Raw genomic sequence first — 27772 nt, 5'->3', positions numbered from 1 at the left:
ACATCCAAAAGGTAAAGGAGGAGGTGTTGCTACAATTTGACAGCTTAAATAAATCTCTGAATTAAACCATAAATCAAGCAAAATGACAGGGAACCAAAAATATTAAATTAGTCATTAGGTGCCATGTTCAATGTACAATGACCCTATGTTGTTGAACTAATGTGGTTAGGATTTTTACACAAGGTAGGATTTTTAGAAAGACAACTTTTAAAGAGAAAATAAGAAAAATAAATTTCATTAAATTTTCTAAATAAATGTAATCTTTACATAATAAGCAAAATATTGTCTTTTAATAGACCTACTCAGCTGTCAATACTTAGTGAAGGAAAGACAGAACATTTATAGGATGAACAGGCCTTAAAGGAAGCCTTATGAAAATACAATTAAATATTAACAGAATACACTTTTCCATTCTATTCATGTTCACTCACACACTTAATGAAGACTGTTTTTATTATTATAATTTTTTTATATTTTACTGTAATTCCTACAGCACTAACCTTATTGTTAAAATAATAATAGAAAGACCACATACCCCTTATATTTTATATAATGGCCTTCTAATATTCGCGTCTAAAAGCTAATTACAATTACTTTACCCCTTAAAGACGCAATTTAGCATTTTCATAACTGAACTCATTAGTCTTTGTATATAATGTATATAATTCTAGGGTTAGAAAAAATAAGTCATCATGATGTAATGAATTATTATAATGAAGATAAAAGAACCCGTATGTACGACCCACTAACACAGTTCAGTACGTGTGTGACGAGGATGTGGGCGGGGTCAACCAATCGTGATGTCACGCATATGGGCGGGGCCAGCAGCGTGTGCTCAAATACGTGGGCGGAGTCGAGCGGGTTCAAAAACAGATGGTGAGTAGCTGTCGACTTTTCTTTCCTTATATTCTCCAAAGGTGATTCTAATTCGTCTTTCCGTGCTCCCGTGCATGTATATAACTTGTTTTGCACCTGTATTGAGCTTCTGTCGTTTTTAAGTGAAGCATTTTAAGATCTGTTTCGTTGTTGTTTTTTCAGTTTTTTGCACATTTATGCAGTGGACGCCAATGACAGAAGCCGTGTTTCTTTTTCCAAAAGGTAATTTTTATGCCCAAAAGTTTCCATGCCTTTGTTTACTAGTTGATGCATATCGACCCGCCCATATCGCTCGCGCGTGTTTAGTCTCACTAAATGATACTTTCTTTCTGCTTCCTGATAGACTTGTCGATAAATGTCGTGCATTTGTATATTTATGTGAATACCAACACGTTTTATTAATTTGTAGACCGTGATTGTAAAAACAGTGCTGCAGGCCTGATGTTGGGACCATTTTGCATTGCATGCACCCCAAAATCAAGATCTCAAACTAGAGGAAATGCACTAAAATCTTGGAAGTTCAAGGCTTGATCCATCACATCTTGATTGATGCACTGCAGAAAGACTGATTTTCCCTGCATGAAAGGTCACATAAAAGCATCTGCTAAAACACTAAACTGCTTTTCTTTGTCAGGCATTGCTTCCAGTGGAAAAGGCTAGTTCTCCAAACAGCCATGAAACCTCTTGGCGAGGAAGAGAATCAGCGGCTGGGCACACTTTTGCTCAACACCCTGGCAAGAGAAACACGTCTTTGGAGAGCACCAGTCCTTAAAAACGGTTGCATTCAGGTGAGAGCATGTCTCATTTGCAGGCTTCTGAACTACTTTAACCAGCAAGACCAGAAAAATCATGCTGTGTGGTCCAAGCTGGTCTTCTCAGGTGTCAGAAACAACTGTGAGCTCAGCATTTGCCATGTTTTGTGTGCTTTCAGGGTTCAGATATCAGCCCACTTCAGTACCATGAGGTGATCGTGTGGTTGCATGAGATGAGCAGCCTATTCCAGTTTTCCTCCGAGACGTTTGCTTTGGGAGTCTGTGTTCTTAACAGCCTGCTTGCAACAGTCAAAGTAAGTGAAACAATCACACATTTCCTATCACTAGAAAAGACAATGAGCACAGAATCTGAGTCCTCTTTCTTTGCAGACTCAGCTGAAATATCTCAAATGCATGGCCATCACCTCTCTGATCCTTGCTGCAAAAATCAACGAGGAAGATGAGGCAAGATGTGTTTTTCTTGTTGTAGCACAATAACAGAGACTCCCCACACAATATTTTAACCATTTATTGTTCTGGTGAACAGGTGATCGCTTCGGTTAAAGACTTGCTGGAGCAAAGCAGATGTAAATTCTCAACAGCTGAGATTCTTCGCATGGAGCGAGTCATATTAGACAAGCTGCACTGGGACCTTTACATCGCCACGCCAATGGACTTCATTCACATTGTGAGTCATCAGAAATCATACAACCCATTTTTTTTTTGAATGTGCCGTTGCAAACATTAGCAAAAACTGAGATTTGGTCCTTGACGTTGTGCGTGTGGAAATCTGCAGCCGCATGGAGATCTGCTTTATACGGCAATACGAGTTTGTTGTGGTGCATATTAGGCCAAGGCACTAATCTGGCTTGTACTTTAGCAGTAAAGCAGATAGATAACCCTGCAAAACACCTCCAATACAAATATACTGTCAGAAATAGGAACTACACTATATTGCCAAAAGTATTGGAACGCAGGGGGCTAATGAGCAGGTTTGAATACATGGTGGGGTTCAATTAAAATGTCCAAAAATATGACTGATGTTCTTTGTACAAGTTAGTGTGGCATACACGTGGTCAAGAGGTGTTTAGCCACGATCAGATTGATCAGACCAACAGTTAACAAATGGAGAGCAATTGCTGTTTTGGCACACCATGGACAGTCATAAAATAGCCATTAAAAATTTAAACCATGTGAAACGAGACCCTGTTAAACACCTCTTTGATTTAAAATCAACAACAAATCCTGATGCTTAAAAAAACTCAAGAAAATTAAATTAAAATATGGGAGAAACTCCTGAAACATGGGTCTGTTTTTCACCCCAAATCAAAATGATATATATTTTGGATAAAGAAAACAAAGCGTGTTTTAGGACCATTGTAATGTTTTGTATGGAAATTCAAATTTAATATAATTTACCAAAAAAGGCTGCACATTTAATGGCCGTTTTAGGAGCGAAAAAGCATTATAAGTGAACCTTTGGGGAAAATGATAAAATAATAAAAAAAAAAAATTTTTTTGTTTTTTTTGACAGGACTGGGTTCAGTGTGAAATGGGAAATTAGCACATTTTACATTACTTCTCATTACTGTAATGCAAAAAATAGTTTTGTATGTCTTCATTATCATAATTTGCAAAAAAGTACATTTACTGAATTAATTTTGTGCTGCTGAATAATAATAATGCCACAATGTGTAAAAAAAACCTTGATGGTCCTAAAAATGCTTTGTGTTCTTTATGCATATGTGTTATAGATTTTGTGATGTTTCTGTGAGATTTCCCCATATAGGTCATATTACAGATATCTAGATGTCTTTAACACGTAGAATAATTAAATATAATTGCTTGTGAAATGAAAAAATATCTAATAGCATAGAAAAATAATCTTCCTTAACTTCCCAAATAAATATCCACAATTTAGAATACCTTAAATATATTACCGTACAAGGTCCATGTGACTCGTCCGTCTCTTGGAGAAGTAAACGCTCACACATACAGCCAAGGATACAGAGGAAAGTCACACTTCCACAGTAAACATTTAACGAAACGTTCCACAAGGCAATGTGTATTACTACCCTGAACTCCTGAAACGATCACGTCAGTCCTGTTCATTTAACGTGGCTTATTTCTTTTTCCAAACCGATGAAGCTAGAAAACGTGTGTCACTCTGAAATCAGAATTGGCCCTATTTATCTTTTCATAAGTGCACGTTATTGTATTCATCAATGATGATCAGTGTAATACCATTTGAGGCTAATTAGTTGCCAATTTTGCAAACTCGTATTTCGCTCTGACTTGAATGGAAAATCAACCAGGGAATCAGTTCCCAAAAACTAAACAAAATCCTTTTGGTGGGTTGTGCATGGCTTTGATGTTGACAAAATGGCCTGCATTGAGGAAAAACTGAATGTGTCTGAATTGGGAATCAGAGCAAGAGACATGTTATTTTTAAAAACACGGAGACTATTGAACACAGCACGTTTTTTACAGCCCGCTCATGAGGGGCTTACACAGAAACCGTTTCTTGAGTACAGGTACAGACCCTTGCCTCTGTAAGTGATTAGGTTTTTTGGTGGCGCTATCGCCGTTGGTTAAGCGGTTTGTTGTTTTCCCTCAGTTCCACGGCCTGCTGATGTCTGGGCATCCTCCGCTGATGCTGGCCGGCTCTCAGAAGAGACCTTGCCTCCAGGCGTCGTTGTGGACCAGGCAGGTGCAGCACTGTATGGCCTGCCACCAGCTCTGGCAGTTCAAGGGCTCCATATTGGCTTTGGCCATCATCACTTTGGAGCTGGAGAGGCTGACGCCTGATTGGTTCTCTGTTTTTACCGACCTGCTGAGGAAAGCACAGGTAGTCAAGAACACATCGATAATCTTGCTTTTGGGAGATTGATATGCTTCTTGAAATATTTAGGGAAACTGCTAGTGATGCACCAAGAATTTTTTTATATATATATATATATGCTGTATAACTATTAATCTCATCCAAAATAAGTTTTAGTTTACATATGTGTGCTGTAAATATATTTATTATGTATATATAAAAACACACGCGTTTATATATTAAATATATTTATTTATAATATAAATTATATGAATAGAAATATAGACATGTAAATATTTTCAAAATATATACTCTGTATTTATATATACATATTCACAGAACACACACATTATGCAAACAAACTTTTTTTTTTTATGTGATTTAATCGTTTAACAGCACTATATAGCTATATAACAAAACTGAAAGTTTTAGTCGAAAACCAATAAACCTTTAGTAATCAATAGGGATTAATAATTAGTAATGATTCACTCAGCTCGCGATGCGAATATGACACGATTTTCTCATGATTATTATTTATTTATTTTTACAAAATGAGATTTAAGGTAAATTATAAATGAATGATTGTTTCTCAGACAAAATGCTGCACATTTCTTTGTGAAATTTTCATGCATTACATGCTAATCATTAAGCATACAAGTATCCATTTTCATGCTACTAGTACTTTTATTTTATAAAAAAATTTTAAGCTACTAGTATTTATTAGCCACTAGTGCTTATTCTTTAGATACTGATACATTTTTAAAAGATACTAGTATTTTTTTGGTCAATTAGATACTAGTACTTATTCAATAAATATCATTACACATTTATTAGATACTAGTACCTATTCCAAATGCTAGCAGTAAGATGGTCACACTGTTTTAAGGTCCAGTTCTCACTATTACCTAACTGAGACTTTTGCCTCAAACTCCTAATCTGCTGTTTATTAATAGTAAGGTAGTTAAGGGATCTAAAATATGATCATACAGAATAAGGCATTAATATGATTTAGGAGTACTAATAAACAAACAATATGCTATTAATATGCATGTTAGTTCATAAAGGGAATTGGTCCTTAAAATAAAGGTTTACCGTACTAGTTGCATACCAGATACTAGTATCTTTTAAGGATTTAATGTTTGTAATGTTGTAAATGCTTGTAATAAAACATCACTGTTCAGGTCAGTTTTTTTCAGACGTTTTGGACAATTTTTTTGGGGTTGCGGAAATTTTGGTGCATTACTATTAACGCCCCCCCAATATTTTATAATTGTCCAAACATGAACAATTTGCTCACCATAATCTTGTTATAAAACCCGTATGACTTTTTAATTTGCAGGAAACGGGTCTCTTTTTGAAAACTTATGTTGTGTATGTTTCTCACACACAGCTAATGCATGACACTTCAGCATCATATGGACCACTTTAATGTCACTTTATCAGTGACGGCATTTTAATCATTTAAATTTGAGTCAACTCCATAAAGTACTTTGTCCATGGCATCCATTGCAGGGCTGTGCCATTAGGTTTTTGGCATAATGTCACTCACGTGGATGTTTGTTTGTTCTAGATCGAGAGCACAGAGTTCATCTGCTGCAAGGAGATGGTGGATGAGTACCTCACGGGCCTCGAGCTCTCCTTACCCACCAACGCCGTCTACATTTTGGACGCCTCCAGCATGCTGGCGTTCAGAGGACATGACACACGGGAGGATGATGGAGATGGGAACAGAAAGACAGCCATCCGGGCCAGACGAGCACAGAAAGGGGACCAAGACATGGATGACTTCTATGACGGTTTCTGGTGCTTTTATGATGAGGATGTTTCGGTGAAAACGGCAAACCGTAGATTGCAGGATACGCAAGAAGAGATCTGGCCTTGTCCACCGTTACGTGTGGTTTTGTGAAAGTTGAAAGCGGTGAAATGATGGCCAAGGCACTTTTTGATTTCTTTTATGAAAACTTTCTGCAGCACTTTAACCATATTTGAGATTTTTTACACTTTTTTTTTTTGGTACTTTTTTATATATTTTTCTATTTTCATGAGTTATTCATACTGTAACTTAGTGCAATGCTTAAACGATTATGGTACTTTAACAGAAATCTTTTTGTTGGCCAATTAATTTCTTAATGGAGTTATGCTTTATAGTGTTATGCGTTTTGGAATTTATATCCAATGACATTTCATATCGTCAGAATAATGTTACGATCTTGATTTGTAGTATTAATGTGGCGGAAGTTACATTTCTTCTCAGATATTGCAGTGTTTTTTTTCTTTCCTGTTTTAACCAGAAACGCCTCGTCTCAACCCTTTAAGGCAGCTACAGATATCATATTCCTAATCTGAAATGAAACGAATAAAAATTTCCTTTTCTAAAAGGGACCGTTCATTTTATTGGGTAAAAACAGCAGATTCTTATGTTTCTGTGTCCTTCCCTTGGAATAAAAGCAGATTGACACACATTCATATTGTGTCAGGGTAAATGTGTTCAGATGGCCTTTACTGCTACAGTACAGCTTTTATGATAAACATAACCTGAATACCATACAGCCTCATATTAAAATACATAAAATAGAATTTGCATATCTGTTCTCATGAACTTTTAAAAACAGCACCAAAAATAGCTCTGCTTTATTTAGCCATACCCATGCAGGCTTATATAATAATAAAACCATACACATGTGCACTATTATATCACTGTGCTGTGCTAATGAGTTTGGCTCAGATCTTAAATACTACTGTACACTGGCAAGGGAAACGTACGGCAGAAAATCTATCCTGACTGTAAGACAAATGGACAGATGGTTAGTACCAAAACAAAATGTGTATTAAAACAGAAGAAAACAAAACACACTCGCGCTCCGGGAACAAACCAGTCCCAAAAATAAAATGGGGTTGACGAGGGGAGGGGCATTAAAAATGACCCCCACCCGCCTGAAAGAAAACAAAACAATGTAGCAACACATTCAGAACAAATTCAGTCCCCATAATGCATCTCTCGGTCTTCCCATCAGGGTCTTTGGTCCTTCAACACAATGTCACGAGGAACATGTCAAAAAACAAAAGCTGATGCTGCAACGTTAATAGAGGAAAGTCCATGGATAGCCTGCGGTGTGCTCATAAATTAACTGAAAGAAAACAAACACAAAACAAGAAAATAAAATTAAACTGAAGATGTAGAATGAAACATGCAAATAAAATAATATGAATGGAAGTGTATTAGAAACACAAATATACACGTGATGTATGGAACAGAAGGATGTATAATATAACTTCAGTAACTCGGACGCAGTTTTGTTTCCCATTACTTTATCACATTCATAAAGAAAATAACAAATTTAGCATATTTTTTATTATCTGAAACGTGCTGCAACGAATATTTCAAAGCTACCTACATAATGCAAACCACATCAAGCACTCTGAAAAACGCTCATAATTAGAATGAAGAGGTATATATGTAGGTCCCACTTTAGTTTAGGGACCAATTCTCACTCTTAACTATGACTTTTCCCTTAATACACTCCTAATTTGCTGCTTATTAATAGTTAGTAAGGTATGCAAGTAATATGCATGCTAATAAACAACTAGTTAATAATGAGGACTGGTGCTTAAAATAAAGTGTCACCCATAAGTTTATTAGTATCGCACATCCGTTTTGCTTTATATAAATTAGTTTAGGCTTGTTTATAATAAATGACATGTATCATGAATGCCACAATAACTTATGTTTGTTATATACTAGTTTATTTTGGTTCCTCTCACACAGAACAGAAATGAAAACTAGGATTAAAATGAAAACATTTTCTTTTATTTACCAGCACTTTAACTAGTTCTAAATGTCATAATAAAATGTGACTTTTATTTTTATTTCAACAATGGAGTTTTGACCTGGTGTGATTTTCTGGTAAATTAGTTTTGTGACTATATTAAAAGAGCAAATTTCATCCATGTCAGGTACAAACCACAAAATGGATGCTCTGTAAATGTTACGCACAGATACCTTCAATAACCACAAGATGGTGCTAGATGAGCTTCATTTGAGCTGCTTAACTCTAATAAACTTGAAAAAGTTGAAAATCAATGGTTCTTGGTAAAGCGCTGCTGAATCTGCAGTGGCGTGGCAAATGAAATGACATTTTACCCAGCAGTAAGTTTGCAGTCTGAAATGAACGTGATGAGAAAAGCCGAGTACCACAATAACAGACAACAGCTTTCTTTTTGGATCGTCTTCACTGGCAGCATTACTACACTACTATTCTACTCTTACTACTTCTGCAGTATGAAGGAAGTACTCTGTGTGAATATATGTCTGTGCACTGAAAGTAATATCAGCCGTGTCTTCTGACATCTTTCTTTTGAGTTTACTCAATCAGCTGGCCGAAAGTCATATTTTGGGATGCGTTTGTGGACACCAAATATGCCAAAAATTGGCTTGACTTATGTCCTGGATTTTAGCTACTTATGCATATACAGCGGTGGCCAAAATGATTAGAACACTAGCTGAAAATGGTTAAGTCAGTTATTTCTATCTTTAGCTGTAGTGTGTCAGAAGGAAATATCAGTTTACATTTCCAAACATTCATTTGCCATTAATTGTGATAACCCAGTGAGATCTGATCTGATCATCATCCAGTCTGGAATGACCTGAAGAAACCGAACAAACTGAGACTCAATCCAGAACGTTGCCAACGCCTCTTTAAGATACTTCAAGAAACCAAAGCTACAGTACTAATAAATGTTTGAGGCACTTGTGTAAAAATGCTGTAAAATGAGGATGCTGTCAAAAATAATGTCATGAATAGATTTTGTTTAGAACTTCTAGTAACTAAATGAAATCAACATTTGGTGTGAGCATCCTGTGTTTTTAAAGCAGCTTTGGTCCTCGTTGCACTTGAGCAGAGCTTCTCAGGAGCTTTGCAGGAGGTTTCTTGAAGCGTCTTGGAGACACAGTTCTTCTGGATTTAGTCTCAGTTTGTTCTGTTTCTTCATGTCATTCCAGACAGACTGATGATGATCAGATCAGATCTCTGTGTGGAGCACTAACATCTCACTGGATTATTACAGTTAATGGCTAAATGAATATTTGGAAATGTAAACTGATATTTCGTTCTGACACACTACAGCAAAAGAGAAATAACTGACTTAAAACCAATTTTAGTTGGTGAAAACACTAGTGTTCTAATCATTTTGGCCACCGCTGTAAGAAGAGTTCATGATTTGGATTTTGTTTCACTGCACATGAACAGCTGAATCACTGCGCGTGGAGAAAAAAAGATTGAAGGATAACTCACTTTTTCTTGTCTTTGTCCTTCTTAAGGGGCTGTGAGAGCAAGAGGGTCTCGGCGGCCACCTTCCTCCTGTTGAAGGCGTTCATCTCCTCCTCCAGCTCCCGTCTCTTCTCCTCCACCTTCCTCTTCTCCTCCTGGTGCATGCGCTTCAGCTGCTCGAACTTATCATGTAACTGAGGAGAGACACACAAAAGAGCATTATTGCTGAGAGTTATGCCAGACGTTTTGTTTGAACCTGCACTATTTCCACGCTGACTTGCATCTTGTCAACAGGACAATTACGTGGCATGTCATTGGTTTTATTTAAAGGTCCACCAAAGTGTCTTGAAACATGCAGCATGTTAGGATCGGACAATATTTAGCTGAGATGCAACTATTTGAAAATCTGGAATCTGAAAATCAAAAAATCTAAATATTGAGAAAATCACCTTTAAAGTTGTTCAAATGAAGTTCTTAGCAATGCATATTACTAATCAAAAATGAAGTTTTGATATATTTACGGTAGGAAATGTACAAAATATCTTCATGGAACATGATCTTTACTTAATATCCTAATGATTTTTGGCATAAAAGAAAAATCTATAATTTTGATCCATACAATGTATTGTTGGCTTTTGCTACAGATATACCCCAGCGACTTCAGACTGCTTTTGTGCTCCAGGGTCACATATATATACTGTCACTAATGCAGTCAGTCTAAACAATTTCTCTTCATAATCTCATCAATATCAATATAAAATATAGCATTCTGTGTAGAATTCAAATGGGTCCGATACATTTTGTGGTCTGCGCAGACTCATGCATATGACCCGCTCTGTGCTATCGGGTTTGTGTGACAACGCAAAACCAGACTTCCCCCCCCCCCCCCAATGGAAAGCACATTTACACTGTTTGAATCGTTCCCTATATAGTGCACTACGTGCCATTCAGCATAAAGACACACAAGTGACTGATTTCAGCTGCAGCTTCTGCATCTATTTATAGAGTAGGGGGCGGGACGCTTCAGATTCTAGAGAGCACCTGATTGGACAGAAACTCTGCTGAAGAGCAGAGTGATGTCATCAAAATCACTGATCCATATTGCTGAAGTGATAGACTGCAAGTTGTGAATCTTCTAAATGCAAATTGTGTCACTGTTTTGGAGCACACTAGCTTACAGACAACCTTAAGGCTAACATATTCATACTAAAAGCCAAAAATCTTCCATTTTGATTTCATGGGGACTTTAAGATGACTGGTTGGAGTCTGATGGTGGATGATTCTGATGAAGTAGAATAAGTCGTAAAGCATCAGGACTAACCTCTCTCTCCTTCTCCTTCAGCTCGCCCTCCGTCTCCTTCACTTTGCTCACAAACATCTGCCGCATCTCCTCTTCCTTCCTTTGCAGGTCTCCAAGAAACTCCTTCCTTTTGGCTTCATATGTCTCCTGTAGACTGTAGAGGGATCATACAGAAAAAAAAAAATATATATATATATATATTATATTATATAATAAAATATCAATAATATAAAATATGTATATTTAACTATTTCAGTGTCCAAACCAACACACAATTGACCCTTTGAAAAGACCCTCCCCCCTTAGTTACTGTTGCTATGTCCAACAAGCCATGCCACTCTCACACTACACATGTTCTCACGCAGTGAAAAATACACCGCGGAGCAAAGAGGAAACTGACAACACGTAGACAGACAAGACAGAGCAGGTTACTTCTGGTATGAAACAGTCTCAGCTTTCAAATGTTGTCATTTTTTTTTTTTTTTAATTCAAACAATAAAGTTTTGTTGCTCTTTACTGTCATGACAGACCGCTGTTTAAGAGGCACATGAACTGACTGTCTTCACATTTACTAGTTAAAGCACAAAATAAACACAAACATCAGAAGGTATCTTGTTTCAACCACGTAAAGATGTCAATTAGGGATGCACGACATTGGATTTTTGCTGATATGCCGATATTTTGTCAACTCATTTTGGCCGATACTGATATATTTCCTTTTGTTTGGAAAAAATACCAAGTCTTTCCTGTGCAGAAATTATAAGCAAAATATTTAAAATTTTGGTTAATTTTTAATAAGAACTTATGTTAGAATTACATAAAAAGGTTTAGCGCAAGCACATATTTAGCATATTTTGGGCTAGTTTAATTCTAGCCCAGCTTATCTGTAATATCACTTTAACAGTAGTGATATTACAGAAGGTTTTTTAACAGTACATTGAAGCTTTGAAAATAACTATAAATAAACTATATATCAATCACTGCATTTTTTCCCAGAAAGATGCAGTAACCCTAATATTTTATTTTAAGATTTAACATTTATAGATGGTCTAAAGCAAAAGATTGTAAAAATTCAGAAAATCATTTAGAGCTTATGATTTGTTTAAAAAATAAAACACATTACACATTAATGAATACATCAGTATATGTAAATTTAATTTATAAGTGTCATGTTTGTGATTTTTCATGTAAGCTATAGCTTCTGACATTTAAATCAAAACATACTAATTTTATGACATCAATTACTGCTTTATTTAATCAGAAACACAGTCTAAATGTTGCTTATTTAGGCTATTTTACTTTTAATTTAATTAGAAGTAGGCCAACAGCGCCCCCTAAATTAAAACGCCTTACGGAACGGGCATTAGGACCCGGGGGAGGCTGCCGCTGCATGAGCTATTACTGTTGACGATCACACACCGAACACATCATTCTGTACCTGCTTTCACAGATTAAATGCAGCGATCCAAAAGAGCGAATCATTCAGACAAAACTTTGCTTCAAGAATGAGCCACACTGCTGACGTGATCTAATCACTAGCACACCCTGAGCACATGCGAGTTAACGTATTCCTCTTATCGGCAAGACATATCGGCATAATTTTTCATATCGGGCCAATGCCGATATTTACATTTAAGGCCATTATCGGCCGATTCCGATATCAGTCCAAAAATATTGTGCATCCCTAATGTCTATACACACCAGTTTTCAAGTCCACCGAAGTGAATCTACTCTCCTGTCTGGTTTGTTTGTTATACAAAACAGCAGATTTGGCGTTATGATTGGTCAGATCACCTGTCAGTCAAACTCCCTGTGAAAGGTCAATTCTGTTCTGTTTAGTATAAGCATGAGCTGTATTTTTGTCATTTAAATGCTCAGGCTATGACAGTGATTCAAACATATCGTTCCTCTGTTCATAATTGTTGCAGCTGTGGCGTGGACTATTCTATTTACATTTTTTGTTTACATTTGTTGTTATCGTCTTTGGAGTGAATGGGCCTTCATAGTGGCAAAGTAACCCACCTGAAAGGCTGGCTGTCTGGGTCGGTGTCTTTGAAGCCCATCTCCTCTAGTTTACAGCGCCTGTAGAGTTCGTAGTGTCTGGCGTGAGTCTGTTCTCGCAGATCCTCCATGTTCACTCTGATCAACATCTCCCGCAGCTTTACGAAATCACAGTGACTCTCATTCTCCACTGCAACACACACGATCACCGTCAATACAGACTCTGTGCTCTAAACAACTCGAAAGACCCGATGAACAATAATATCAGAGAACTTCTTTATCGGTGTCATTGTTTTATTTAGTATTTCACTGTTAATTACCAAAAATGTGAATTTAGACAAAAAAATGTGTAAGTAGTATATTTCCCCATATGAGATTAAATATGCATATTAAATTTTGCCACATTTATCATTTATTTTCATTGTGTTCGGATTGATTTTTAAAACACTGGAATTACAGCAACAGCGCGCACACACACACACACACACAATCTTAATTTAATTACACTGATGAGTTAAATTAACTAATCAATACATTTAGAAAGTAAAAAATCCATTCAAGAAATTTATATTAAAGAATTTTATTCAGGAAGGTCACATTAAATTGATCAAAAGTGACAGTAAAATACATAGGTTTCCTTTGACATTTATATCCAAAGAATCCTGAAAAATAATGTAGCAACTGTTTTCAACACTAATAAAAATACAACTTAAAACATAAGCATATTAGAATGATTTCTGAAAGATAATGTGACCATTTTTTAATCCTTGTGTGTATGCAAGTCCACTGAATGCTGTTAGCTGTACTAAGTATAGCTCAAGTAATTTTGCAAGTATTGGCCGAGAACTGAAAAACTGTAAGAGATTTCATTTCCATTTAACTACATTTTAATTCATGCAGAAGAACACTAGGAATCAGAAAGTCAACTCTACATTGAGCATCTCTTTCAAGCAGCACGAGTCTCTACTTAAGCTGGAAGACAAATTAAACTGAAAAACATGACTAATGACGTGACCTTATCTGTGGCAGAGCTCCCTCTCTCTCACATCTGAGAAAATACAATTAGCTCCCATCTAGAGTGGCATTTATCGCCGCTTTGATTGATGGGATTGTTTTCACATGAAAGGCATTGTAAAAATACCCCTCAACCAGCATCCGCAGGGAGAAGCAGGGTTCAAATGAAAGTCCCAGCGTGGCTGACATACTCCAGCCCCTCGAGCATGATATTCTCCAGTGACAGAGTCATGCACATCCATTACTCAACTAAAAGAGCCAACACAAGAGACCAAACCGCAAGAATGCTATTGAGAGTGTGACGTTCCTGCTCCAGCTTACCTTGAACGACTCCCCATGGATACTGCCTGGCCCTCACCGTCTTATTCCCCACCTTCACCTCCTCCACACTGCCCACCACAGCAAAGGGAAGATGGGCCTAGAATAAAGACAACCAAAGGCTACATGGTAAAAACATGATAGTTATGTATTATCAAGTAGGTAAAAAGGTTCAATAATTAACCCTTCTAAGCTGTTATAGTGTCTGGGCTTATTTTTCCTCCTTCCATCTAAATGGCATGAGACTTTGTGAGTCCGTTACTTCATACTTCAGTAAAATAAAGTGTGGTGCTGCTTGTTAAAATTGCAATTTCATAATCCAAAAAACGGGAAAAGAACTACATCACGGGGTGGAAATGGAAAAATGACTAACACATGGTCCTCTGCAGCCATGTACCTGCATTATAGTCATAACTGTAATGCCATTTTCATTTTAAAAGTGTTTGTTATCCATCAGATGACAGAAATCATCATGTTATCTCATGAATGAAAATGAGAAGAGAATTTTACTGCATAGTTCTATACTTAAAAAAAAAAAAGTTACATGTGTAAAACATTACAAATTGTTTTTAAAACTATTTTTTTAATTATTTTATTGTCCGGGTCACTTTAGAATATAAGGCGCAGAACATTTCAGATGATTAAAAATAAAAATATTCTGGAAAATATGGTTGAAGAATGAGTTAAGGCTGGAATACATGACTTCATATGTGAAAATCACTTACATTAGCAATAAACAGTTTTTATTAAATTAAAAAACAAACACAAAAAGCAATGAAATACACAGTCACATGTGGAACTGAATTGTCTTTATGTGGTTTATGTCTATGATAAGACTCACGTTCATAGAGGAGTTGATTTCTGTCACTGCTTCGTCGTCTGTGGGAAACTGGTAGATCTGAACACCGTTGCTAACCAGCTCGCTCATGATTTTGATCTTGAACTTGTGTAGTTCGCTCTTGGAAATCGTGTCAGCTTTAGCGATAATAGGGATGATGTTCACCTAAAAAAACAGAAATAAAATACATTTCACATTATATGTTGTAGCTCCACATCTGGCAAGCTTGCAGTTATATTACAGATAAGCTGGGCTAGAATTAAACTAGCCCAAAATATGCAAAATGTGTGCTTGTGCTAAATATGACACCAGTAATAAATCAGGCTACATGCGTTTCACTTAGATTCATAAATGAACTAACAGGCCACAACTGTAACTTGAAAAAAAAAAAAAGGGCAACAACTTTCTTCCATGTGAGACTTCCTGATGATAATTCTGATGAAAAATGTCTCTGTCCTTTGTCCATGAAGTCACTGGTTGAGGGGCTGAGGTGGGTCAGAGCTGGCTTAATTTAGTCTGGCTTTCATGCAGCATTACCTCTTTACACAGAAATCTGTGCAGGCACAGAGCAGCCTTAACTCAGCTGTGTAAAGAGATGCCTTAAGTGACTTCAGTGTCTCACTCAACGTTTTGTGTATAAAATCAACACTAATTTGCAGTACAAATACTTTACAAATTACAAACCTACATGCTTTCTATAGTACACTTGATCATGTGACTAATGGCAGACAGAGAAATGAAGCATTTCCCAGACTTAATGTGTATGTGTGTTCATGGGGCCCTGAGGCCACATCATTACCAGCCATCTGTGCATCTCCAAAAAAACAGAAACCCCGAGCTCTACTCTCGTTCATGCCATTACTTCCTGATGAAATGAAAAATTGATTGGCTCCATTTCCACTGGACAGAGAGAAATCCCTGCCCACATTTCCACATATTTAAGGATTATCAATACACCCATGTACAACAAAACTGACATCCAATATATATACACACAAAAATGATAAAAAAAAAAATAAAAAAAAAGAGGATGGTGATTCGTGACTTCAGCAGCAAAAGAAATTTGAATATAACAGTCCTACACAATTTCTAAATATTAAAATATTGTATCCATGTTTAATAACAATAATTTAATGTTTTCCATTCACACTGTCGTTTTTTGTGACCCAGACAACTTGAATGTTATATTACTATAATACTGATGAGGATTATGCTTATTGCTAGCAAAAACTTGGCAATACAATTTTATAATTTTAACAATTGTATATCAAAATCTGGGTTCTGAATCATGATGCAATAACTTTGCAATTCTTTCTTTAATATACTGAACTTTTCAGTCACGCTTTATTTTAAGGTTCAATTCTCACTATTAACTGACTGTTAACGCATTTGGCCTCAAATTCCTAATTTTCTGCTTATTAATAGTTGATAAGGTAGTGGTTAAGTTTAGGTATGGGGTAGGGTTAAGGGATCTAAAATATGGTCACGGAGAATATAAGTCGTTAATATGTGCTTTATGATAGTAATATGCATGCTAATAAACTAGTTAAAACAACTAGCCTAGTTAATATAGTGCGAACACACACATACATACACATATATATATATATATATATATATCTCTGTCAAAAGGAAAACATAATTTGGAATTATTCATCAATGTTTTTTAAAATTCATGAGTGGTGGTGGGGGGGGCTTTGCATAAGAAAGTAATGCATTATTACTTGATCAAGAAAAGCCTTGCAGTCTAGCTGTACAGACAATCTGTAAGGATAATAATCAGTTATTTGATTATGTTGTAGTAGTATCTTGAAAATTTTATAATATTGTACAATATTCTGTTTTTTTTATATTTTACAAGATTCAACATTTTGATAACATGCAATATTTGGCTTTTAAAACTGTTGTATAATTTTACACATTTTGACCATGCGAGCACTGGCTGAACCATACACACTTAAAAGTGAATATTGTGCCAAAATAAATGTTCATTTTGTTTCAGCAATTCATGTACCTATAATTTGCCATCATAATAATATCATCATTTTATAATCAGCCAATTAGATACCGCAGTTTACTCACATGCTATCAGATGATGTCTGCAGTGAAGTCATAACAAATCTTCATAATAAGCCTTATTAAAACTAAAACTAACTTGTCAAGTAAGGGAGTGTCATGCAGCACATTGACTAGTAAACCACAGTGATGTGCACGTACCTTGCTGTCCAACTTCTTCATGGTGACTAAATCCAAGGACTTGAGCGAGTGTCCCGTAGGAGAGATGAAGTAGAGGCAGATGTGGATTCTGGTGTCGTGGTAATTGAATAAAGAACGCTTTATTTTCAGCTCTTCCTGCAGGTAGTTTTCAAACTGTGTGTCGATATAGTCCACAATGGGTTTATAGCTGAAGAAAACAGACACATTACAAGAAATCAGGGCTTGCAATATGCATTAACTTATTAGCATCAATATTTGAGAGAATTTTATATATTTATTATCGCCTCTACTGAAATCAAGACATTCAGTGTGAGAACGAGAGAGACGCAGCTGTGTAGAGACTTGACCGGACCATGTTTACACTGCCTGACCTTGTCCTTTGACTTCTTGGGCAGTTTTCCCTGCATGCATTGCTTGTAAGCTTTCAGAGCCTACACGGTCTCATTCTGGATGCATTTTTCCCAAAAGACGCAATGTCTGGAACAAACAGGCAGCAAGTCTCTCCGCCTGTCTGTCCAGCTTTACAGCCAACATTCAGAGGGTCAGAAGGCACATTCGAGCAGTCAATGTTTATTTTTTTCCTCTCACCAAACCGTCAGTGAAAGGAGGCACTTTTTCAAGAAATTCTTGGTCAAAAAGAGGGTCAAATGTATGTAATTATTTTTATAAGAGCAAGCCTGTAACATTTGGGACATGCCTAAATTTTTATGTTTTAAATAAGAAAAAATTAAGTTATTAAAAATAATAATAAAAAAGTTGAATGTATGTAAAACGATTTTCAAATTAAGTCTAAACTACGCTGCCACTCTTTGTTGCTTAGCGGTTATTGATAAACCTATATTTCCCTATACAATAAATAAATAAAACTTTATTTGTTCAACTTTCTTATAATTGTGGCAACAAGACTGAAAGGTGAATGTAGTCAACGATACTTTTCATGCCAGGTTAAAAAAGTTTATGCATCAATCTCTACCAGTTCTCTTAACAATAAGGGAAGCGACTCCTGTCCCCTTCTATATAAAAAGCTTCAATGAAACACTCTTATACAAATTTTCAGAATGACAGTGTGTGAGGGTCTCGTTTCAAAATGTATCAAACTTCTTTGTATTATAGCAAATGTTTATATTAAGAGGTCAAGTATGCAGGTCCATCTAACAGATGCATTTGTATGTACATCATTGGTTCCTCAGTGCAAAACAATGATGCTGGTCTAGCAAGCAAGCAGTTTTTGTACCTTTCGTCTTTGTTGATCTGGTCCCCAAAGCCCACCGTGTCGACGATAGTCAGTTTTAGGTGGACGTTGCTCTCTTGCAAGTCGTACGTTCTGGGCCGCAGGTAAACACCGTTTTGGTAATGGCTGGCCTCCTCATTTTCAAACATGGTGTTAAAAAGGGTGTTCATTAATGTCGACTTGCCAATACCCGTCTCACCTAACGTTAAGAGAATGACTGATTAGCATTTCCACTACAAGATCAGGCGTTGAGCTAGTGTAGAGTTTAATGGGCTGTTAATAGTTGCTTACCCACACAGAGGATGTTGAAGCAGAAACCCTGCGTCACCGATTTACTGACCAGCTGATCGGGCAGACTGTCAAAGCCAACATGACCGCCAAGGCTGAGGTTTCGCTTTTCTTCATTCTAGAAGGAATCAGAGATTTTGTCCTTGAGGTCGACATGGACTGAAATAAGGCATACATAAAGGGCAAGGCAACATGGGAGTACAATAAATCAGCAACAATTGGGCCATTTTAAGCTAGCACTGACTGATAACCATGCTTGCCTGGACAAAAAAATAATTATATACTTGTCAATAAATAATGCATATTTTGCCTTATATTATAATTCAGAAATGCCATGCAGCTATATTGCTAGAACAAAATAATTTTAGCTGACAACACATATACTAAAGTCTCTATTTTAGCCACCATACCCATTTTCTAGTTGTTTGTATTGACATCAGCCAAACTCACATTGGTTGGGTTTCATCACAAATGGGGGCTTAGGTTATATTTTATAGCACACTGCGTTATTATAGGTATTTGGCTGACTAAGCTAATATTTATATGCAGAATATGAGACTTTCTAACCTGGCTCAAGCAAGCAAAACTTGATTTCCAGGTTTTAAAACTACGGTTTTATTTGACGTAAAGCATGCAATTTTATTTACTGTCAATGACATTTTTGTTTTGGCCATGCAGTACATGTTTATAATATCAGCAAAATCAGTAATTATCATTACTAGCATAAAAATACTATAAATTTTGTTCACCGCCATATCTGAACATAAAACATGCTTCATGTCTCAACTTGACTCCAATATGCATCTATTTCATACATCATAACTGCTCGACAAAAGCAGTTTGAATTGACAACAGCCTTATTTCTGCTTTGGACAGACTTAAAAGTAAATAAAAGTAACAGTAGACGACAGTAATGAAAGTGTAAAAGTGCTGAAGTAGCATCAGATTGTTTCTTTTGTATTGAGAAACAGATTATCGAAAAGAAACAATTGCGGATCGGGACTTGGTTCTATGCATCGGTTGTTGATTGGATGGAAGCAGATCTGAATGCAATTGAAATCGGTAGGATTTAAGAAGACTAAATGATGGGAGAAGTCCAGCATACATCATCAGCAAGATGTCTGTCATTTCATTGAACAGATTTAGACATTTTAATTAAACATTAGGATCAAACAGTAATAAAAAAGTGAAACAAGCATCAAAGAATCTATGACAGGCATATAGAAAGTAGCTATGAAATTCCATGCATTTCACGCTGACTTTAAACCATGCACCATTCTACACAATTGGTCGTTCAAAGACGCTCTCTAATTAAAACCCGATAATTCAGCACCAAACAAATCTAAAAACCCACTAAAAGGCTTTCATCACACTAATGAGTGCCCTAAAACTGTGAAATCAATGCGCTCCTCCCTTGTCTGGCTTCGTCTTCTTCCCCAATGCAGGCGCATATTTGGTGAATGATGTCACTGAGAACTACTGAGGGAAGCAGAAGTTCTGCTGGCGTAACACACATCAAGCACAAAAGGAATTTTGACTGAAAAACCTGCACCGACCCCTGCCCTGTGTCATTTCAAAGCCGAGGCACTAAAGGGGAGCTCCAGCATTAGGACGTGAAGGAGAAATGGCTGAAAGCGTTTTTGGAAAACAGGCAGTCTGGAGGGAGGAGGGGAAAAATACAAAAAAAAAAAACTTGGGAAGGCTTGAACAATGCCCATATAGGGGTTGATAGCAAATGCCCCCGCCGTAAGGGAAACATTTCCCCTCGGGGGGCAGTAGATCAAGAGGAAATGGAGCAGCGTTTGGGCCACACAACAATATTTTCTCAACCCGCCCTCACAGTGACAGGCCTATGCATACTGACAGAACACTGAGAGCTGTGTGCAAATCAGGGAACATTCCATGCGTTACTCTGCGAAAGAATCGCCCCATGCAAAAACAATCACTCCAAACATCACTGACTTGCATTCTTCCTTAAAAGAGATATTTTGAATAACGTACTGGTTGCAATTTTCCATTTTTAAGCTTCAAAACAGTTCATAACATTACTAATGACCACAGCTTCATCTGTATCACACTACTAGATTTGGAAAATTATGAGGTTGAACACTTTCTCAAGACAAATTAGATATGAATTTCCAACATTTGGAGCAGCGGCTGATAAGATGATGATTTAAAACTATAACCCTGCAGGGAACAGTGACGCTGTCCAATGGCCAATCTATAGCCGAGTCTAGGACAACACAGATTGTTCAAGGCAGATGGGTGCTCAGAATGACAGTGGAGAAGAGCCAAATTGGGACGGCTCCACTCTCACCCCCTACATACACCTGAATGTGTGTGTGCCCGCTTCAGCAAACTGACACGTCAACCCTCATTGGAAATTTCGCTGGCATCCCATCTGATATGGAAGGAGGAGGGGCCGTCGTGGAGAAGAATGCAGATGGTCTAGATTTGGTCACAGTATGGTATCTGCCCTAAACAAAAAAGCAGACTGGGTTTTATCTGCCTTTTCTATAAGAGAAAAGCACAGCTGACTCTGTAGTTGCATGTAATCTGAAATCTGTGTAAAGGTTTGTATTTATATATTGTATTGCATAAATTACAGTACAAACACATGCACACCCTTAAGGCTGTTATGTTCTTGCCAAATAGGGTCTTATATCATTTGAATCATGTGATGTTGGTGTTTATTAATGTCAGTGGTATCCAAGCACGAACAGGATGTTGACTCATCGCAAAAAACGCATATAGCTTTACATAACAGTAACTACATGAGCCCTGCCCTGAAACTAGAGTATGATACAATAAATGAAATTAACGTTAAACAGGACCGTCTTGTTCCAATCCCACTGCGCTGACTGCAGTGTATTGGAGATTAAAAGGGATAGTTCACACAGAAATGTAAATTATGTCATTATTAACTAAGATCTTAGAGCTATGGTGCCTATGAAAGTCATCAGAATGTCACGAGGGCGTGTAAATGTTGACTATTTCAATTTTTGGGTGAACTCTCCCTTAAAGCTTTTTTTGTCCATTATGTAATTAGAATTAAAATTGACTCTCCGCGGCTCAATGCAGTTGATCAATATGGCGCCTAAAACCACACAAACCTCTAATCAAAAGGCATTGACTGTTAGAGCAAACTTACATTTCATTAACTCACATATTGTTAAAACAATGGTTGCATTCAAACATTCTAACAGAGACTTTTAAGACAACGCACCATGTTTCACTTCCACAGCACACAGGCCTACATGAACTAGATCTACCCTGCCCAACAGACTATAAACAGCTACGGTTACCCTTCTCTAACACAATCTAGCTGCCCTCAAATCCAAAGGACTTCCTCAAAATTAGGAGTGGAAGATAATTCCCTGAGCTTTCCCAGGCATCCGGTGATGGATCAGTACTCATCTGCGTTAATGTCACTCAAAACACAAAGTTTATAAATCAGTTTAACTTTCCTAGGCTTCAAAGGTAGCATCTACCAGCACTGTTTTACTGGTGAAGCCTGTTGGCCACGGAAGTCTTGTTTAAGGACATTAAGAAAGATCAAGGAAGTTAAGAAGCCTGCTGGTGACACCAGATTACCAGCATCCAAAACAAAGGTCTTTTCATCACTGTGGCTTATCAACAGCGTCCTGCTTCTCGTTTCATGTAGACAGACTGTAATCTTCTTAACCTTCACAAGATCAGCCAGATTCTCAGCTATTCCAAAGACCCCACAGTTTGACTGAGGGACCATCAGATATCAGCAGCCTCCCTTTATCTGTGATCTCAAACTGAAGGGCCACATGTGGGCCCCAAACTTTACAAACTGTGGTGAGAATGATGAAGAGGGCTGTTGTTCAGTTGATGCTTCATTTGGGATTTGGGTGCCGTTAAATACTAAAGATGTAAACAAAGTGGTAAATAAGTGAACACGTTGGCTTCAAAAGCAATGATGTGCTGAAGTCTTGCTGAAAATCTCCAATAATAAACCGAAATCTGTTATTGTAGGTTGAATCAGCCCGTAGCGTAAATAAAGAGATGATCACAAGTAATATTCAAGACGTTTCTCGTTCACACACAATGTAGAAATGCATTATATGTTTAAAATAAGCTCATTGAGACATATAGTACACATACACACAGTAAAGCAGTAAATAAACAGCGTTAGATTGTCCGTTGGGCTAAGCTACAGTAGCACTCGTGCTAGTCCCAATTCATTACAGAAAACCTGCAACGACTGTTTACATCTGAGCGAAAACGGGTCTCTGGAAGTAAGAACTGACTGAAAAGGTACTTACAGAAAATATGTCTACATCCGTGGCTGCCATGATGAGGAATGTATGCGTTTAGATAAGGCGAAAGGGAGCTGCCTGCCTGCCTTCGTCTCGCTCACCGTCCGCTGACTGACTGACTGATACACACACACACACACACACACACACACACACACACACACACACACACACACAGTGGTTAGGATGGAGAATTTACGAATCGTACTGTGGTGAAGGCCGTGTTTATGAATTTAAATGACGTAATGTGACTCTCTGCGCTGATTGGCTGAAACGCCGAACCAAAGAATCCTACCACGCCCAAAGCTAGTAGGTTTTCAACGGCTCTTAAATATTAATTAGGTGACGTCACTGGACAGTACAGGACGATTATGAAGCAGGTTGAGACGACCTAATTAATATTCATGAGATAATATTTCGCCATACTAGGATTCATAATTTCACAATAAGCATCAGATCATTGTGGCTTCTTCCTGGAAACTCCTACTGACTTCAGGAATGTCTTAAGACATGGCAAGGTAGAGCTTCTAAATAAAGAAATATGCAAGTAATTATCAAACCGTTTAATAACAAGCATTATGTTCGTTCAAACACACTCGCATGGGAGAGTAACGTTACAGGCAATTTACTAAATGCAGATTTTGATCATTTTAGAATTATGGATATGATTTTATTTTCAGTTAATTAACAGTTACTAGCTCAGCTGAACACCTTTATCCTTGACAAATGATAAATAAATAAAATAAACAAAATACTGTATTTAATAATCGTTTTTAAACTTTTGCACAGCTCCGCCCCAAACCCACGTCTTACTTCTTCTTCTTCTTTTTACGTGGCGCTGCATTCATTCCGGAAGACAGGTAAAGGGCGTGGCTACAGTCCAGGTGTCCTCGACAGACGTCGAGCTACAGTGCGATAATATTTCAGACGAAATAAGAAATGGCTTTGACTCAAGAGGCGATTTTAAACACACTATTAGAAGGCAAAGGAAAGGTGAAAAACTCGGAGCTGCTGAGCAAGTTCAAAGAGCTACTAAACTGCAGTGATCCAGCAGAGAAGAAGAAGAACCGAGATCTCTTCAAAACCTTTGTGAACAACATTGCTATTGTGAAAGAATTCCAGGACGCCAAGTATATAGTCCTGAAGAGAGTCTACAATCATTTACTAGAAGCCTCAAACAACGGAAACGCACCAAAAGAAGATTGCGGTCAAGATGGATCACATCCAGAAGAAGATGAGAAGGAAGAATCCACTCATTCCCAAAATACAGAAGGTAAGAAGTCTGAACAGAAAGCTCTGTCAAAGGCTTCAGACGGCAGCGCAGAACTCTCTCCAATAAACATTGCTTTGGAAAGATGCAAGAATGTGGACTTTAAACCTAAAAGGTCTTTAAATTTCACCGTCCCGCTGAAGCCTGACCCCGATGATGACAAGCATGCAGCAGCCAAGAAAGAAGCAAGCAAACCGTATGCTCTTCCTTTACGAATGCCCCAAATAGACTTGGGTCATCGTTACAAGAAGCCTTCCACTGAGAGCTTGGGACAAGAGCTTCAACCCTCGCCTCAGTGTAAGAGGAGAACAGAGAGTGCCTCGCCGCAGTTACGGAGACACTTCAAGACCCCTAAACAAGCGGATGAGCCCAAGGACTCGCACCATTGCCCGCTTGATCCCGTGGAGCACGAGTGGCTGGTGAAGTCTGCGGCCGGACAGTGGAATCAAGTGTACGGCTTGCTGTTAAAAGACGCCCAGCTTGCAGAGAAGAAGGACTTCATGTCAGGGTTCACGGCGCTGCACTGGGCCGTCAAGTGTGGAAACGCTGACATGGTGTGTAGGATTATTGAGGTGTCTAGAAAGAATGATCACGGGGTGGATGTCAATGGCAAGTCCAATGGTGGCTACACACCGCTTCACATCGCTGCCATCCACCATCAGCCCTCTCTGATTGACCTTCTAGTCTGTAAGTACAGCGCCAATAAGAACATAAGGGACAACTGCGGTAAGAAACCCTACCACTACCTGGGCATAGGGGTCTCCAGAGAGCTGAGGGAGCTTCTCGGAGATCCGAAAGCTGGTCATCAGGAGGAGCATCATCAGGTCAGGGATGACTATGATGCACGGAAATACTCTATAGGTCACCGCTTCCTAGCTCATCCGGTGGGGCTCAAGAAAAAGAACAAGGCGAGAAGCCAGTTCATCTCCGTCAATGACGACGGCAGAGAGAGGCATGAGCCAGTGTTGCATAAACTGAGGCTGGCATCTGATGTCTTTCCATAACTGAGACTAAATGTTTGTTTTGGAGACAATATTTGTGACCCTGGAGCACCAAAGCAGTCTTAAGTCGCTGGGGTATATTTGTAGCAATAGCCAACAATACACTGTATGTGTCAAAATTATTGATATTTCTTTTATGCCAAAAATCATTAGGATATTAAATAAAGATCATGTTCCATGAAGACATTTTGTAAATTTCCTACCATAAATATATCAAAACTTCATTTTTGATTAGTAATATGCATGGCTAAGAACTTCATTTGAACAACTTTAAAGGTGATTTTCTCAATATTTAGATTTTTTTGCACCCTCAGATTCCAGATTTTCAAATAGTTGCATCTCAGCCAAATATTGTCTGATCCTAACAAACCATACATCAATGGAAAGCGATTTCCAAACAATTGACCCTTATGATTGGTTTTGTGGTCCAGCGTCACATGAATCAGCCTTTATCTGAGATTCTAGAAGAATTTTGTACTTCCAAAGATTATTTTTAATGCGAACGACGATATACCCTGCCGTTCAAACCACAGAAATGAATATTATAATTCAGCAAGAACACTTTAAGTTGATCAAACGTGACAGTAAATGTAATATGTTACAAAAGATTTCTGTTTCATGTAAATGTTGTTCTTTTGGACTATCAAAGAGTCCTGAAAAAGAAAGGTATTGCAGTTTGCACAAAAATATGAAGCAGCACAATTGTTTTCAAGAGCGACGTTAATCAGAAATGTTTCTTAAGCAGTAAATCAGAATATTAGAATAATTTCTGAAGGATCATGTGACACTGAAGACTGGAGGAATGATGCTGAAAATTCAGCTTTGTGTCAGAAATAAATTATATTTTAACATATATTCACATAGAAAATGGTTATTTTAAGTTATAGTAATATTTCACATTAATACTGTTGGTATTATAAAATGCAGCCATGGGGAGCAGAAAAGACTTCAGAAACATAAAAAAATCTTACGAACCCCAAACTTTTGAACAGTTGTGTAATATATGTGTATTGTATTATAGTATAATGTAATGTTTTCAGATTTAAATGTAGCAATTACAGGTGATTGTAAATCATGAGGTGATTATGAGGGCTTCGGGTGTAGGGAGCGTAACTGATTGGGAGCGGCCTAATTGTTCTTTTCTGGCTGTTTAGGCATCACATGTTCACTTAGGTGTTGTGACAAGCTGGGCAAAATTTTAGAGAATATTTTTGTAATTAATGTAGATGTTAAAACAAATATCTGAACACATTCAGGTCATGTTTTATACTGATCAACATGTTTTTTAGTCATGCATAATCCTGTATTGCCATGATCAAGGAAAACCTGTAATTGTGGGATCTTATATTCTAATGCAATAATCATGCCATCCCTAGACAATAAATATACTTTCTTATTCAAAATTGTCTTCATATACAATTTATTTAGTTTGTGTATGAGATATTGTTTCTTGAGTAAGAACAGATTCAGACTCATGTGTGCTTGGTTTTAGAGGTCACCCTTGCATTGCTGATCTGAGATCAGTAGTGGTTAATAAAGAAAGCCACTATTTAGATTGAGGAAAGGAAACTGGTGCTGGGAGTTTAAGCCCTCATGGATGACAAGATAGAAAGTGAACAGTTTTGCTTACAGCCGCATCTCTTCTTGTTCCCACGATGCAGTGGATGAAAAAACTCTGGAGTCAGAGACCTTCTGCCCTTAAGACGGGTCACATGTTCCTCCCGGTGCTTTTATTAGAAGAGAAACTAAATGCCTCGAGTTGACCTGCATGACAGGCTTTACTCTCTTTTATTACATTTACATTTAGTCATTTGGCAGACACTTTTATCCAAAGTGACTTACAATTGGGGAATACAAAAAGCGATTCATCTTGAAGAGGCAATCAGACAGAGGAAGTGCTCGTAACACCAAGTCTCAGTCATTGTTCAAATATGTACAAGCTAGTAAGGGAGGAAGAGGAAGATAGAGGGAAAGAGTGAGTTTTTTTTTTTTTTTGAGTTTAGGATGAAGTCAAGTACTGCCGAAAGAGATGAGTTTTCAGTTGTTGCTTGAAGATTGCCAGGGATCCGGCGTTCCGGATAGGGGTGGGAAGATTATTCCACCAGCCAGGAATGGTGAACGAGAATGTTCTGGAGAGTGATTTTGAGCCTCTCTGTGATGGTACCACAAGGCGTCGCTCACTAGCAGATCTCAGACTTCTGGAGGGGATGTAGGTTTGTAATAGTGAGTCTGTATGCAAGCATCAGTGTCTTGAACTGGATGCGAGGTGCCACTGGTAGCCAGTGCAAGCAG

At 37.6% G+C, this 27772-nt stretch overlaps 3 protein-coding genes across 4 annotated transcripts; 2 read left to right on the top strand and 1 right to left on the bottom strand.

Annotated features, from left to right (window-relative positions):
• Window positions 1-775: 775 nt before the first annotated feature.
• LOC306862252 (cyclin-I-like) lies at window positions 776-3528 on the top strand (the record flags this gene model as incomplete). The annotated part of the gene is made up of 6 exons (XM_079405003.1): window positions 776-876; window positions 1039-1098; window positions 1511-1664; window positions 1808-1942; window positions 2019-2093; window positions 2176-3528. The coding sequence occupies 6 exons, from the start codon at window positions 776-778 to the stop codon at window positions 2353-2355; spliced, it is 705 nt and encodes a 234-aa protein (XP_079261129.1). The 3' UTR covers window positions 2356-3528.
• Window positions 2151-23511, bottom strand: LOC306862524 (septin-8-A). Of its 2 annotated transcripts, none has more exons than XM_079405359.1 (10): window positions 23216-23406; window positions 18927-19041; window positions 18639-18834; window positions 17405-17591; window positions 15191-15352; window positions 14353-14449; window positions 13039-13207; window positions 11038-11170; window positions 9741-9910; window positions 2151-4458 (listed from the first exon to the last, which is right to left on the bottom strand). In XM_079405359.1, exons 1-10 carry the CDS (start codon window positions 23243-23245, stop codon window positions 4296-4298), a joined length of 1422 nt encoding a protein of 473 aa, XP_079261485.1. In that variant the 5' UTR covers window positions 23246-23406; the 3' UTR covers window positions 2151-4295. The 2 variants fall into 2 exon arrangements, with proteins under 2 accessions (XP_079261485.1, XP_079261486.1); XM_079405360.1 differs by lacking the exon at window positions 2151-4458 and adding an exon at window positions 6404-7577 and having other exon boundaries at window positions 23216-23511.
• A 573-nt stretch (window positions 23512-24084) lies between these two features.
• On the top strand, window positions 24085-26873 carry LOC306861975 (ankyrin repeat domain-containing protein SOWAHA-like). Its single transcript, XM_079404530.1, has one exon. The coding sequence runs from the start codon at window positions 24149-24151 to the stop codon at window positions 25481-25483; it is 1335 nt and encodes a 444-aa protein (XP_079260656.1). The 5' UTR covers window positions 24085-24148; the 3' UTR covers window positions 25484-26873.
• The last annotated feature ends 899 nt before the right edge of the window (window positions 26874-27772 follow it).

Source organism: Barbus barbus (assembly GCF_936440315.1).
Source record: "Barbus barbus genome assembly, chromosome: 43".
In the NCBI taxonomy this organism is placed as follows: domain Eukaryota; kingdom Metazoa; phylum Chordata; class Actinopteri; order Cypriniformes; family Cyprinidae; genus Barbus; species Barbus barbus.
Note: the sequence above shows the minus strand (reverse complement) of the source record. Positions and strands in the feature narration are given on the sequence as shown.